The following is a 10520-nucleotide window of genomic DNA, read 5'->3' on the forward strand; positions in this document are numbered from 1 at the left end:
TTTTTATTTACGGATATGACACAATTTATTTTTATAATTTCCACGATTTTTTTTAACATGATTTTTTTTAATTTTTTTACCGTTTTATTAATAATATTTTCAATTTCAGTTGCATCTTTTTTTTATTATTTTCTTTTTTAATGTTTTTTAAAATTAGTTTTTTTTTCTAGAATAAAACTATTAGCTTCTTTTACATTTTTTGAAGTTTTTTTTTAAAAAAAAAGTTTCATATTTTTGTTTTTTACATGTTCTTTTTATTATTATTTCAATGTTTTAAAACTAGAATTGTTAAATTTCGGTGTTGAGAACTATTTTCAGTTTATAAAATTAGTTTATTTAAATTTCAGTTTACTGCAGCAGTCTACAGATGTTAAAAAACAAACATGCTTCTTATTATAGGCTGCAGCCGTTTGTTCCACCTCTTCTGCTATAGAGGATTGCAGAGGTGGTCCGCATACTTCATGGATTTTCGCTTCGAAAAAACAAACAACACCTAAATGTAAACCAAAACTTTATGGATTTATTAAATCACTTTTAATTATACACTTTAATCAATTAATAAAACCATAAGTGTGTGATTTGAACTTTTTCAAATTATTAGGGTTTTAGAATTTAACATTTCAAAATTAAACTTTTAATCAACTTTTAAATTCCAAAACTTGAGGGCAAGTTTTTGAAACATTTCAAAACATTTAGGGTTTAACTTATTTAAATTTCATAAACAAAACTTATAAGTTCAAATTTGAACTATAAAACCTAAAGGGTGCAATTGAAACTTTTTCACATCACAAAGGATCAAATAACAAATAATATAAGCTAAACAATTAATTTAGTCATTATCTATATTTTACCTAATCTTATTTTAGTCACTAGATAATTACCAAATAATCCATATTTATCATATAAACAACCATTATTCAAAAGATTTGAAATTATCTATTGTTTTGGCAAGGATAATCATTAATTTAAGATAAAAATCGGATTTTAACTTCAAAAAACAAATTAGGCATTAAATCCAAGTCAAAATAGCAGTTAAATCCTGAAATACCCTCTGTTTGACGCTCGAACTCGCCGAGTAGGGGCCAACTCGCTGAGTCCAGATACTGACTCGCCGAGTTGAGTCGGGCAGAGGCCAGAAGCTCGATTTTTAGCAAACAAAACAGTTAAGCATCACATACAACTGATACCACTGATGGGTTTTATGCATAAGAAACAATCCTATGTGCTCATACAAACCCTAATGTTTGAATCTAGGTTTCTCTATTGTACATGCTTTGAATCCAAAGCCATAAACCCTAGATCTAACATATAATAAACTGAATTAGGGTTTAGAAAATTACCTTTGATTGTTATATTGCAATAACAATCAATTCATTGCTTTGATTGGCTTTAGAAAGCTTAGTGCCTCAAGTGCTGCACCTCTAATGGAGTCACAAACACCTTATGCAACTTGGATGAAGAGGACAAGAAAGGAGGCTGCCCAAAACGACTAGAAACCCTAGAGAATCAGTTACTCACGTTTTTAGGGCCTAAGGGGTCCTTTATATACTTGTGTGGGCTGCTAGGGTTTCAGTCAAAACCCTAATGGACAGCTTAAACTCTAAGCAACCCATGGAACCTTCTGGATAAGGCCATGGACGAAATATGATGGGCTCCCATCATAATTTCGTTCACTCCTTGTTCCTTTAGCATTCCTTAGCCCAATAACTCAATTATCCAATAATTGCAGTCTAGTCCCCTAAATTTAATTAATCTCTTTTAGCCACAAAATTAATTCCTAATTAATTATTGACTAATATTAAATTAAACAATATGATTTCTCTTTTAATATATTATTCTCATAATATATTAGTAAATCATATTTAAACCTTTCTCTCCTTAATTCATCCTACATATTGCTATGGTGAAGGCAACCCAAAAGGACCATGCTCATAATCGGGTCATGTACATACCAAAATAGTTATGGACTTAGAAAGTAATCCAACAGTTATGTGATAGTGGTAGTAGTAGCGGGTGAAATAGTCCCCGGTTACCGGTCGATAGGATCGAAGGGGTATATTAGTACCCAACTATGCTAGACAGATTATGATATATGTGATTTGATATTATGTGGTAGTAGTAGGGGTGAAATAGTCCCCAGTTACCGGTCGAGAGGACCGAAGGGGTAGGCCAGCACCCAGATATGCTAGGCAAGGTCACCGGTCGAGAGGACCGAAGGGGTAGGTCGGGCACCGAGATATGTCTGGGAGTATGCATGTCATATGATTGTATGGTATGTGGTATGATGGGGGAACTCACTAAGCTTCGTGCTTAAGGTTTACAATTTTGCTTTCAGGTACTCATTTTTGTAAGGAAAGGAGACGAGTTGATCGCATTGCATCACACTATGGTTTTTCGCACATGAGATCTTTAGGATTACACTCTGATATTGTTTTATTATAACATGTTTTGATTATTTCTACTTTGGTTTTGACATGACATGATATTATGGATGTTTTATTATACTGTTGGTTTTATAATAATGTATTTAAAAATGAAATTTTTGGCCTGTATTTTTGGGATGTTACACATTAAGAGCTTAATGGTCATTGTGCATGTCTAACTTGTACGCCGTGTGTAGCAGCATGTACACAACGCGTACTGACTAAGGCACTAGTACGTTGAGTGTACTGGAGTGGTACGCTGGGCGTACGCACTCTAATGGGTTTTGGGCTTCGTGTGGGCTTGTGAGCCCTTTAGGCCTTAATCAGTTTTGGGACTGGTCATATTTTGGGGTTAACGGCCCGATTATCTGTTTTGGGCCATGGTTGCTTTGGTTGAGCCTTATTGGGCCATGTGGCCCATTAATAGCTTTGGACATGGACTTTGGGCCCATTCGCAAAGGAAAGACTCTTGGCCCATTATGGAAGGATTTGGGCTTAGGTAATTGGGCTCTTTAATTATATTGTACTTAATCCTAATTTTGGGTTAATGGCATTATTGTTCAGCATGGGTGGTTTCAGACTATTAGACGAGCAACTTTCAAGTTCAGCAGATAGAGGTGAGTCTCCTCACCATACCAATGGGTTGAGGCACTAAGGCCGACCCATTTTGTGATATGTGTTACACTAGTTGATGTAGTGATATGTGGTATACTAGTTGGTTATATGTTATGTGGTATGTTAGTTGTTTTGTGATACTTGCATGAAAGACCTCGGGGGGTTCCCGAGGCACTTGGGTGTAAGACCTTAAATGGTTTCCATGGAATCCTAAGTAAAGACCTCAGGGGGTTCCCGATGCACTATGGTGTAAGACCTTGGAGGGTTTCCATGGCATCCTTAGTCTAGACCTCGAGGGGTTCCCGAGGCATTGGGCTAAGACCATGGGGTATCCATGGCACCCGAAGTAAGACCCTGGAGGGTTTCCAAGGCATCCTTATATGCTTGTACGTATGGATTATGTGGCTTATATGGCTGATATGTTTTATTTGATTATATGGATTGGGTGGGGTATGTTATGGGGAACTCACTAAGAGTTAGCTTACAGTTTGTTGGTTGTTTCAGGTACTTTAGGATCTAAGGGAAAGAGCCTTTCGTTATGACGCGACATGCACTCTCTAGCGTTTTGTTTGGGGACACTTTGATTTTATGAATAATTTATCTGATGTTATGGATTTTGAAAACAATTGTGATTGGAATTTTATAATGAATCTCTTAATTAAAAATGAAAATCTTTATTTAGAATTTAGGTTGTTACAAGGAAGATATTAGTATTGGCGTATCCCTTGATCTTGTGGTTGGCAACATCTTACTAAATTCTACTGATTAAAAACCTCAATTCATCAACTAAGTCTTTATGGTTGATTGTAGTATATGAACCAACTAAGTCTTTATATTGTACAATGGACTTTAAGGCATCAATTGGCTCATTTAATTCCAACTTCCTACTACATAAACCAATTTTTTTTTCTTTAGATTCTAACTCTATTCAATTAAGGAGAAGCATCCCCTTTAAGTTCCTCAATATGAACCTTTAATGGGGACTTAAAGTATGAGACTATTCTCATGCTCCCATGCTCAATGTACAAATAAATATCATTGTGATCAAGCACATACCTTGCCAAATGAATTACTTCTTGATTAATACCAAGTGGTAGCAACCCACTATCCAAGTATGTATACAGGATCATGAAATGGTTGAAAATTATACCTCCATCATTGCACCTTTAAACCGCTATCATATCACCTAATTCATGGACTGAAAACACATCCATGTCCACAAAATCAAGATAATCCACTAGCCCTTTCATGTATAACCTTCTAGGAAGCCTATTGGTGAACCAAACCCCATGGTTTATCTTGAATGTGCAAAAGCTTGCTACAAAACCTGAGATGGATGTTCAAGAAATAGATGTTATAGATAACAATGGATAACGAATACAAAAATCATTTGGTCAACCTTAACATTTCAAGGTTATGTATAATACTCTTTTATGTATGTCACATGATTGAGAATCTCGTGGACGTAAGATCTACAAAGTGAGCACCATTCTTGTCGAAACCCTAGAATCACTTACTCTGGAGTCGATGAAGTGAGAATCTACACAATGTCGTGAAGAAGAGGGGTGATCAAGAGTTTTCTTGGGGCAAGTAGAGGGAGGGATAATGATTATTATTTTCTGAAACTCAAACCCTCTGCCACCTTAATGTTAGGAGACGACCACAGATGAAATGATGAAAATGCCCTCATGCATAAAGCACACAGGGCATGGTAACGACACTTATAAACGAACGTCCACGATAAAGACTGTTTACGTGCAAAGTTTGCTCGAAAAGGACTATCCATGTAGAAAAGGTTTCATAAGGGCTATTTTAGGGAAAATTTTGAAAAATACTAAGACCATTTATGAAATTTTGTCTAAAATTAATGTATTTTTTCCAAGGTTGTAAAAAACGCTCGACGTTACCTAGTCGGTGGACTAGGGTCAAGGGATTAATCGGCTAGACGGAGATTTATCGGGGACCATTAATTGCTAATTTGTTGAATTTTAAAAAATTAAATATGACTAATATCATATCAAAATTCGTAAATACCACTAATATGATAATAAAATAGGTTAATATGATTAAATGGAACACTAATCATGTCTCAAATAGTTTCCATTGAAATAAAACTTCTTTAAAATGTTAAAATTTCATCATTTTATAATGTTTCACTCATTATCTATGCATGGATTAATCGCTAGACACCCACTAATCGGTCAAGTAGCGCCTAAGGATTAATCCGAGATTAATCGGGGTCTAATCGGAATTTTCACGACAGTGATTTTTTTCTTACATTTTATGAAAAGAGAAAAATAAAGTGAAATTGGTAAAGAATAAACAAAATGGTTATTGAAGGAAGCATAAATTTGTACGTGTCATCTCCGTTAAGTGTGTGAAATGTCCGTAAACGCCGTTTCCTCTTCGTCCACTGAATCTGAAAGTGAAAGCTCCTTGTTCTTCCTTGTGCTGCTGCTGCTCTCAGCTGACCTATAATCCGATCGTAGCCTTCAGTCATGGAAGACCAAGACGCCTGCAACTCCTCCACAAATACAAACACTGGTGGTGGTGGTGGTGCTAGGTATAAGCTCATGTCACCTGCTAAACTTCCCATCTCAAGGTCCTCCTGCATCACCATCCCTCCAGGTCTCAGCCCTACCTCCTTCCTCGAATCCCCCGTCCTCCTCACCAACGTTAAGGTAATATTCAAGTTGTAAACTTTGATTTGGATCCGGCTATTCTTAGATTTCTTTTTGTTTTCTACTCCCTCTTCCAGATAGTTTGGGAGCTTCCTTTGTACCATACTACAATACAATGTCAGGCGATTGGTTGCCCTACTAGTTTTTGTGGGATAATTTTACCCGACTAGTGAGTATGTTAATACAGAAATAAACTCCATCATCATTCATGAAAGCAACGAGCTTCTCCCAAAGCTTTTCTAGATTATGTATTCATCCATTGTGGTTGCAAGCTTCATTTGTTATTGTCGTTGTTGTTTCATTTATTTTGCTTATTGTGCACTATTGTTTAGGGTAATCTCTACAAACGGCTAATGTGTTGTATAACTATACTTGAACCTTTTGATGATGAGTATGTGTTTATCTTGTAGGCAGAGCCTTCTCCAACCACCGGTTCTTTTTTTAAGAGTCAACCAGTGCAAAGATTAAGCAGCTCTGCAGCTTTCTCCTTGAATGGCAACTATTCTGGTAGCAAGTCCTTGGATGACAGTAACTGCAGCTTCTTTGAATTTAAGCCACAGACTGGATCGTCTTCTCTAGGACTTGAGGTATATTCACTTTCTTGCACTTATTGGATGTGGTTTAAGGCGATTTGGTGTTTGTAAAAGAGTGGGAGTGAGTGATTTATAAATTATAATACTGGTTACATGAAAGGTTTCTGCAGGTTACAACATCCAGAGAAGTAGTGTACCAAATAAAGACAGAAGTCAGTATCAGTTATATGCAGCTCCAAATGAAGAGGAAACATTAGCAAATGGGGTGGAGGGGGAGGGGCATAAGGTTGCAGGTGATGATCATGATGGATATAATTGGCGAAAGTATGGTCAGAAAGTGGTGAAAGGAAGTGAATTTCCTAGAAGCTATTATAAGTGTACTCATCCCAACTGTGAAGTGAAGAAGATCTTTGAACGATCTTGTTATACTGGGAAAATCACAGAGATTGTGTATAAGGGTACACATGATCATCCCAAACCTCAGCCTACCCGTCGCCTCAATCCATCATCAATACTTATACAAGAGGAGGATCATCATAATGCTACTGATAAAGTATCATCTATGGCCATAACTGGTCAACCTCAACCAGGTAACCAGATGAGTAACTTTTGCATTTTCTTCTTCTTCATATTCAATGTGGATGCTGCTTCCTTTCCTCCTGAATCCTGATTAGACCTTTATTGTCGAAGGCTTTTCAGCAAAAGCAAATAATAATAATAATAATAACTCGGACACCAGTGGAACTCAAGTGGATGAGAACAACACTCGTGATGAGGATGATGAAGATGATGATCCGTATCCAAAAAGGAGGTAATAACATTGTGACTTGTGAGTATATTGGTTAAAATAAGATATACATATTGAGTGATTTTGTATCAATTCTCAGGCGAATGGATTATGATGTAACCCCGGTGGTTAAGCCTATCCGTGAGCCACGTGTGGTTGTCCAAACCATAAGCGAGGTTGACATATTGGACGATGGATACCGTTGGCGTAAGTATGGCCAAAAAGTTGTGCGGGGTAATCCTAATCCCAGGTGTGTGAGTGTTTTGCTGTTGTTTAATGTTGCTTTGGTTGATAACTTATATATATACATATATTTTTTTTTATGTTAGGAGTTACTACAAGTGCACAAGCGGTGGATGTCAGGTTAGGAAACATGTAGAAAGGGCATCCCATGACCCGAAAGCAGTGATCACCACATATGAAGGGAAACACGATCATGATGTGCCTATTGCAAGGAATGGAAGTCATGATGTTTTTGGGAATCTAAGGAATACAAGAGCAGAGGAGGATGTTGGTATTGGTGTATCCCTTGATCTTGTGGTTAATTCTACTGATTACAAACCTCAATCGGCATGCTATGCCTATGGTGGTGGCGGTGTCTATCGATCTAGGGAGAATGAGGTTGAACCCCATCCCCATCATAATAACTATGATTCTTCTAATTCATATCCACAAAACATTGGGAGAATACTGTTGGGACCATGACACTTGCCTTGGCTGCTTTTTGCTTTTTTCAGAGCCTTACCTTGTGTCTATGTTTTGGAATTGGAGGCAATAACTAACCATTAGCAGATATGTATAATGTATGTACGTATTCCACGAACTAAATGATTTAGTTTTGTAAACATGGTATAGTTAGTGCTTAAGTATACTTATTATTAGGTTTATGTGTATTGCAAAATACATTCTTCATCCTCCACTTTTTTGGACTCTTTATTTGTTTGTGGTAAAAGTTTGTTACAAGTAGTACAATGAAGGAAGGAAGCTTTATTACCACAAAACGTAATTCGACAGGTGCTTGTTTGTGTTTGTGTGTGTGTGTGATATACTACAACCACTAGTCCACTATCAAACCAAAGTACCAAACAAAACACATATATAATATATAATTATATATAGATTAGATGATCTAAAAGTTGCATTTCCATGCACAAGAGGAGACCAGGTCTCGATTCATCCATCCAAGAAAGAGGGCCCCATCTCGCTCCTCAAGTCTATACTTGTCACAGTAGTTGTCTAGCAAGGTCTTGATGGTGGCATTGACATAAGAGCTAAGAGGATACGGAGTGAATCCCGCCATAGCAAAACGTGACCTCCATTTCCCAAGAAGCTCATGTCTCTCCTCCCTTTCAGCACCCTCACACGCGATTATGTTAACTATCTCACCAGCAAGACAATGCTGTTCCACATTGATTCGGTCTTTATGATCCCTGGGAACAGTCACATCAATCGACTCAAACATAGCCGAGTAGTAGCTCAACGCCTCTTGGAACCTGTGCAAGAATGGCGCAGTGTTCACATTAGCTTCTTGCTCAACAAGAGTCACCACTTTTGGAGACAAACCCTTGATCAGCCTCAACATTCTGTCCCTGTGATTCTGAGGATCCACGCTCTCATCTGGCAAATGGTGCAACACAAACGCACAATTAACAGCCAATGCCTCCCCCGGGTCGATCCTGAAATGTCGAGCCTCGATCTCGGAACCGGAAACAGGCAATCCCTGGAATTCGAACGGAAGTTTACATGCTTCGGCCAGCTTTGTTAGTCTCTGTCCAACGACTTCCAGTCCTCCGCCCCTTGCGTACGCGTTTCTGGAATCATCGATTCCGGTGATTCTTAGCCTTGGGGGACCCGGCAGAGCTGCAAGAGCCTGGATAAGAGTCGCCCACTGTCCGCCCTGTGCAATCTGAAAGTCGATTATATGGATTCTGTCCTCGTTCTTCATTGCTTCTGCAATGGCTCCGTTTGCAGACAAATAACCAAACTTGAAGTAAGGACATGCTTCGTATAACATGTGCATGTAAGAGAAGAGCTCAGGCCCCGTTGGCTCTTTGCACCTCAGAGATTTGTAGATAAAGCTGCCTGAAGCAGATAGTCTCGCCACCAGCCCTTCCATCAGGTAAGCTCCTAATCTCTGTGTGGGCTCCCCGGAAACAGACACCAAAGGACGTACCATCGATATCAGCCACTCCGCGGTTATCGACTCATTTTCTGCTATTGCTTTAGCACAAGCAAGAAGCACTTGCTTCAGGTCTCCTCTATCGATCATCTCTTTCATCGTCCTGCAATCATCATCACGCCAAGCAGTAGCAGCAGTCAAAGCAGAAGAAACATCAAATAAGTCTTGAAAATCCTCATCGGTTCCCAGCATAACAGTTTCTAGTTCTCTGAGCCTCAACTGCAAATCGTCCACGGCCTGAGAGTTATAGTCAGTGTCCGGGTGAGACTCCTGCAGTGATACCGATACGGGGCTGCCATTTGTGGAGAAGCTGACTGAAGAAGTAGAATTGTTGGAAAACTGGCTTCCTTGGCTTACGTCACCCGAGTATAGATTTAGGTTCTGCGTAGGCCTCCAGTAATAGGGTTGGTTAGATGATGCTTCCATCCAGGCTCTAGCTGTTAGATATCTTCAGATCCGACTTGATTCATACCTGCATACAACATACATCAATGAGTAGAAGATAACACAAGCCAGATCCATAGACTGCAACTACAATAACATGATAACACTCTTTAATTGGTGACTCAGAACAACCCTAGGCTACACAGAAATATACAACTACTTCAATTACTACGCATCAAACTCAATGTGTGAGCGAAGGAGAGGATAAAAACCCTAAAAGAAAGAAAACCCCAATTAGAAATTAATCGGAGGTTTCTGAATAAGAAAAAGGTAAATTGACAATTAGAGATGAAATGTTCAACTGAAAGTGGATACCTTTTGTTGAAAGTGGAGATGTGATGGGTGTGATTTTGAAGGTGGAAGGTAACATAATCCAAAGAGTGAGTTGAGTTGAGTTGCATTTATAGAGCGGAAGGAAATGAAGGGAGGAAGAAGGTTCTGTGTGTCGACGGTCCACGCAGTGGAGCGGACGAGAGCATGTGGTTTACTTTAGACAACTACTCCACCCCGGCACCCCCAACCGAAGGTATAAACATATTAGAATATCAATGTACTTTAACATATATATATATATATATATATATATATATATATATATATATATATATATATATATATATATATATATATATATATATATATATATATATATATATATATATATATATATATATTTAAGTTCAAATGAGAACACTATTTAATTTGAGAACGTGAGAACACTACTTTATGTTACTATTCTACTATGAATTTTGTATATACAACAATATGATATTATTTATCAATAAATATACGAACAATCACACATTAATATTCACATTAAAATTTTGTATATACAACTTTATGACATTATTCATCACC

The 10520-nt window shown here is 37.8% G+C and overlaps 1 protein-coding gene and 1 pseudogene across 4 annotated transcripts; one reads left to right on the plus strand and one right to left on the minus strand.

Annotated features, from left to right (window-relative positions):
* Nucleotides 1–5400: 5400 nt before the first annotated feature.
* LOC145062406 (putative WRKY transcription factor 20) lies at nt 5401–7920 on the plus strand. Its single transcript, XM_079010015.1, has 6 exons — nt 5401–5719; nt 6130–6306; nt 6413–6842; nt 6943–7063; nt 7140–7289; nt 7369–7920. The coding sequence occupies exons 1-6, from the start codon at nt 5537–5539 to the stop codon at nt 7742–7744; spliced, it is 1437 nt and encodes a 478-aa protein (XP_078866141.1). The 5' UTR covers nt 5401–5536; the 3' UTR covers nt 7745–7920.
* Nucleotides 7921–8011: 91 nt separating this feature from the next.
* LOC145062405 (scarecrow-like protein 21 pseudogene) lies at nt 8012–10192 on the minus strand (annotated as a pseudogene). 3 transcript variants are annotated; one of them, XR_013687551.1, is made up of 3 exons: nt 9978–10192; nt 9832–9875; nt 8012–9690 (listed from the first exon to the last, which is right to left on the minus strand). The product of XR_013687551.1 is annotated as a scarecrow-like protein 21 pseudogene, transcript variant X3 (transcript). The 3 variants fall into 3 exon arrangements; XR_013687549.1 differs by lacking the exon at nt 9832–9875 and having other exon boundaries at nt 9978–10191; XR_013687550.1 differs by lacking the exons at nt 9832–9875; nt 9978–10192 and adding an exon at nt 9795–9817.
* Between the last annotated feature and the right edge of the window lie 328 nt (nt 10193–10520).

The sequence above is a fragment of the Lactuca serriola genome, chromosome 7, assembly GCF_051521515.1.
Source record: "Lactuca serriola cultivar US96UC23 chromosome 7, Lser_US96UC23_V15, whole genome shotgun sequence".
In the NCBI taxonomy this organism is placed as follows: Eukaryota; Viridiplantae; Streptophyta; class Magnoliopsida; order Asterales; family Asteraceae; genus Lactuca; species Lactuca serriola.

Excerpts from the sequence above, each read along its gene's own strand:
- LOC145062406 (XM_079010015.1), top strand. The coding sequence starts at position 5,537 with ATGGAAGACCAAGACGCCTGCAACTCCTCCACAAATACAAACACTGGT. Across the intron at positions 7,064-7,139 it reads GATCCGTATCCAAAAAGGAG|GCGAATGGATTATGATGTAA; the intron begins GTAATAACATTG and ends ATCAATTCTCAG. Across the intron at positions 7,290-7,368 it reads CGGGGTAATCCTAATCCCAG|GAGTTACTACAAGTGCACAA; the intron begins GTGTGTGAGTGT and ends TTTTTATGTTAG.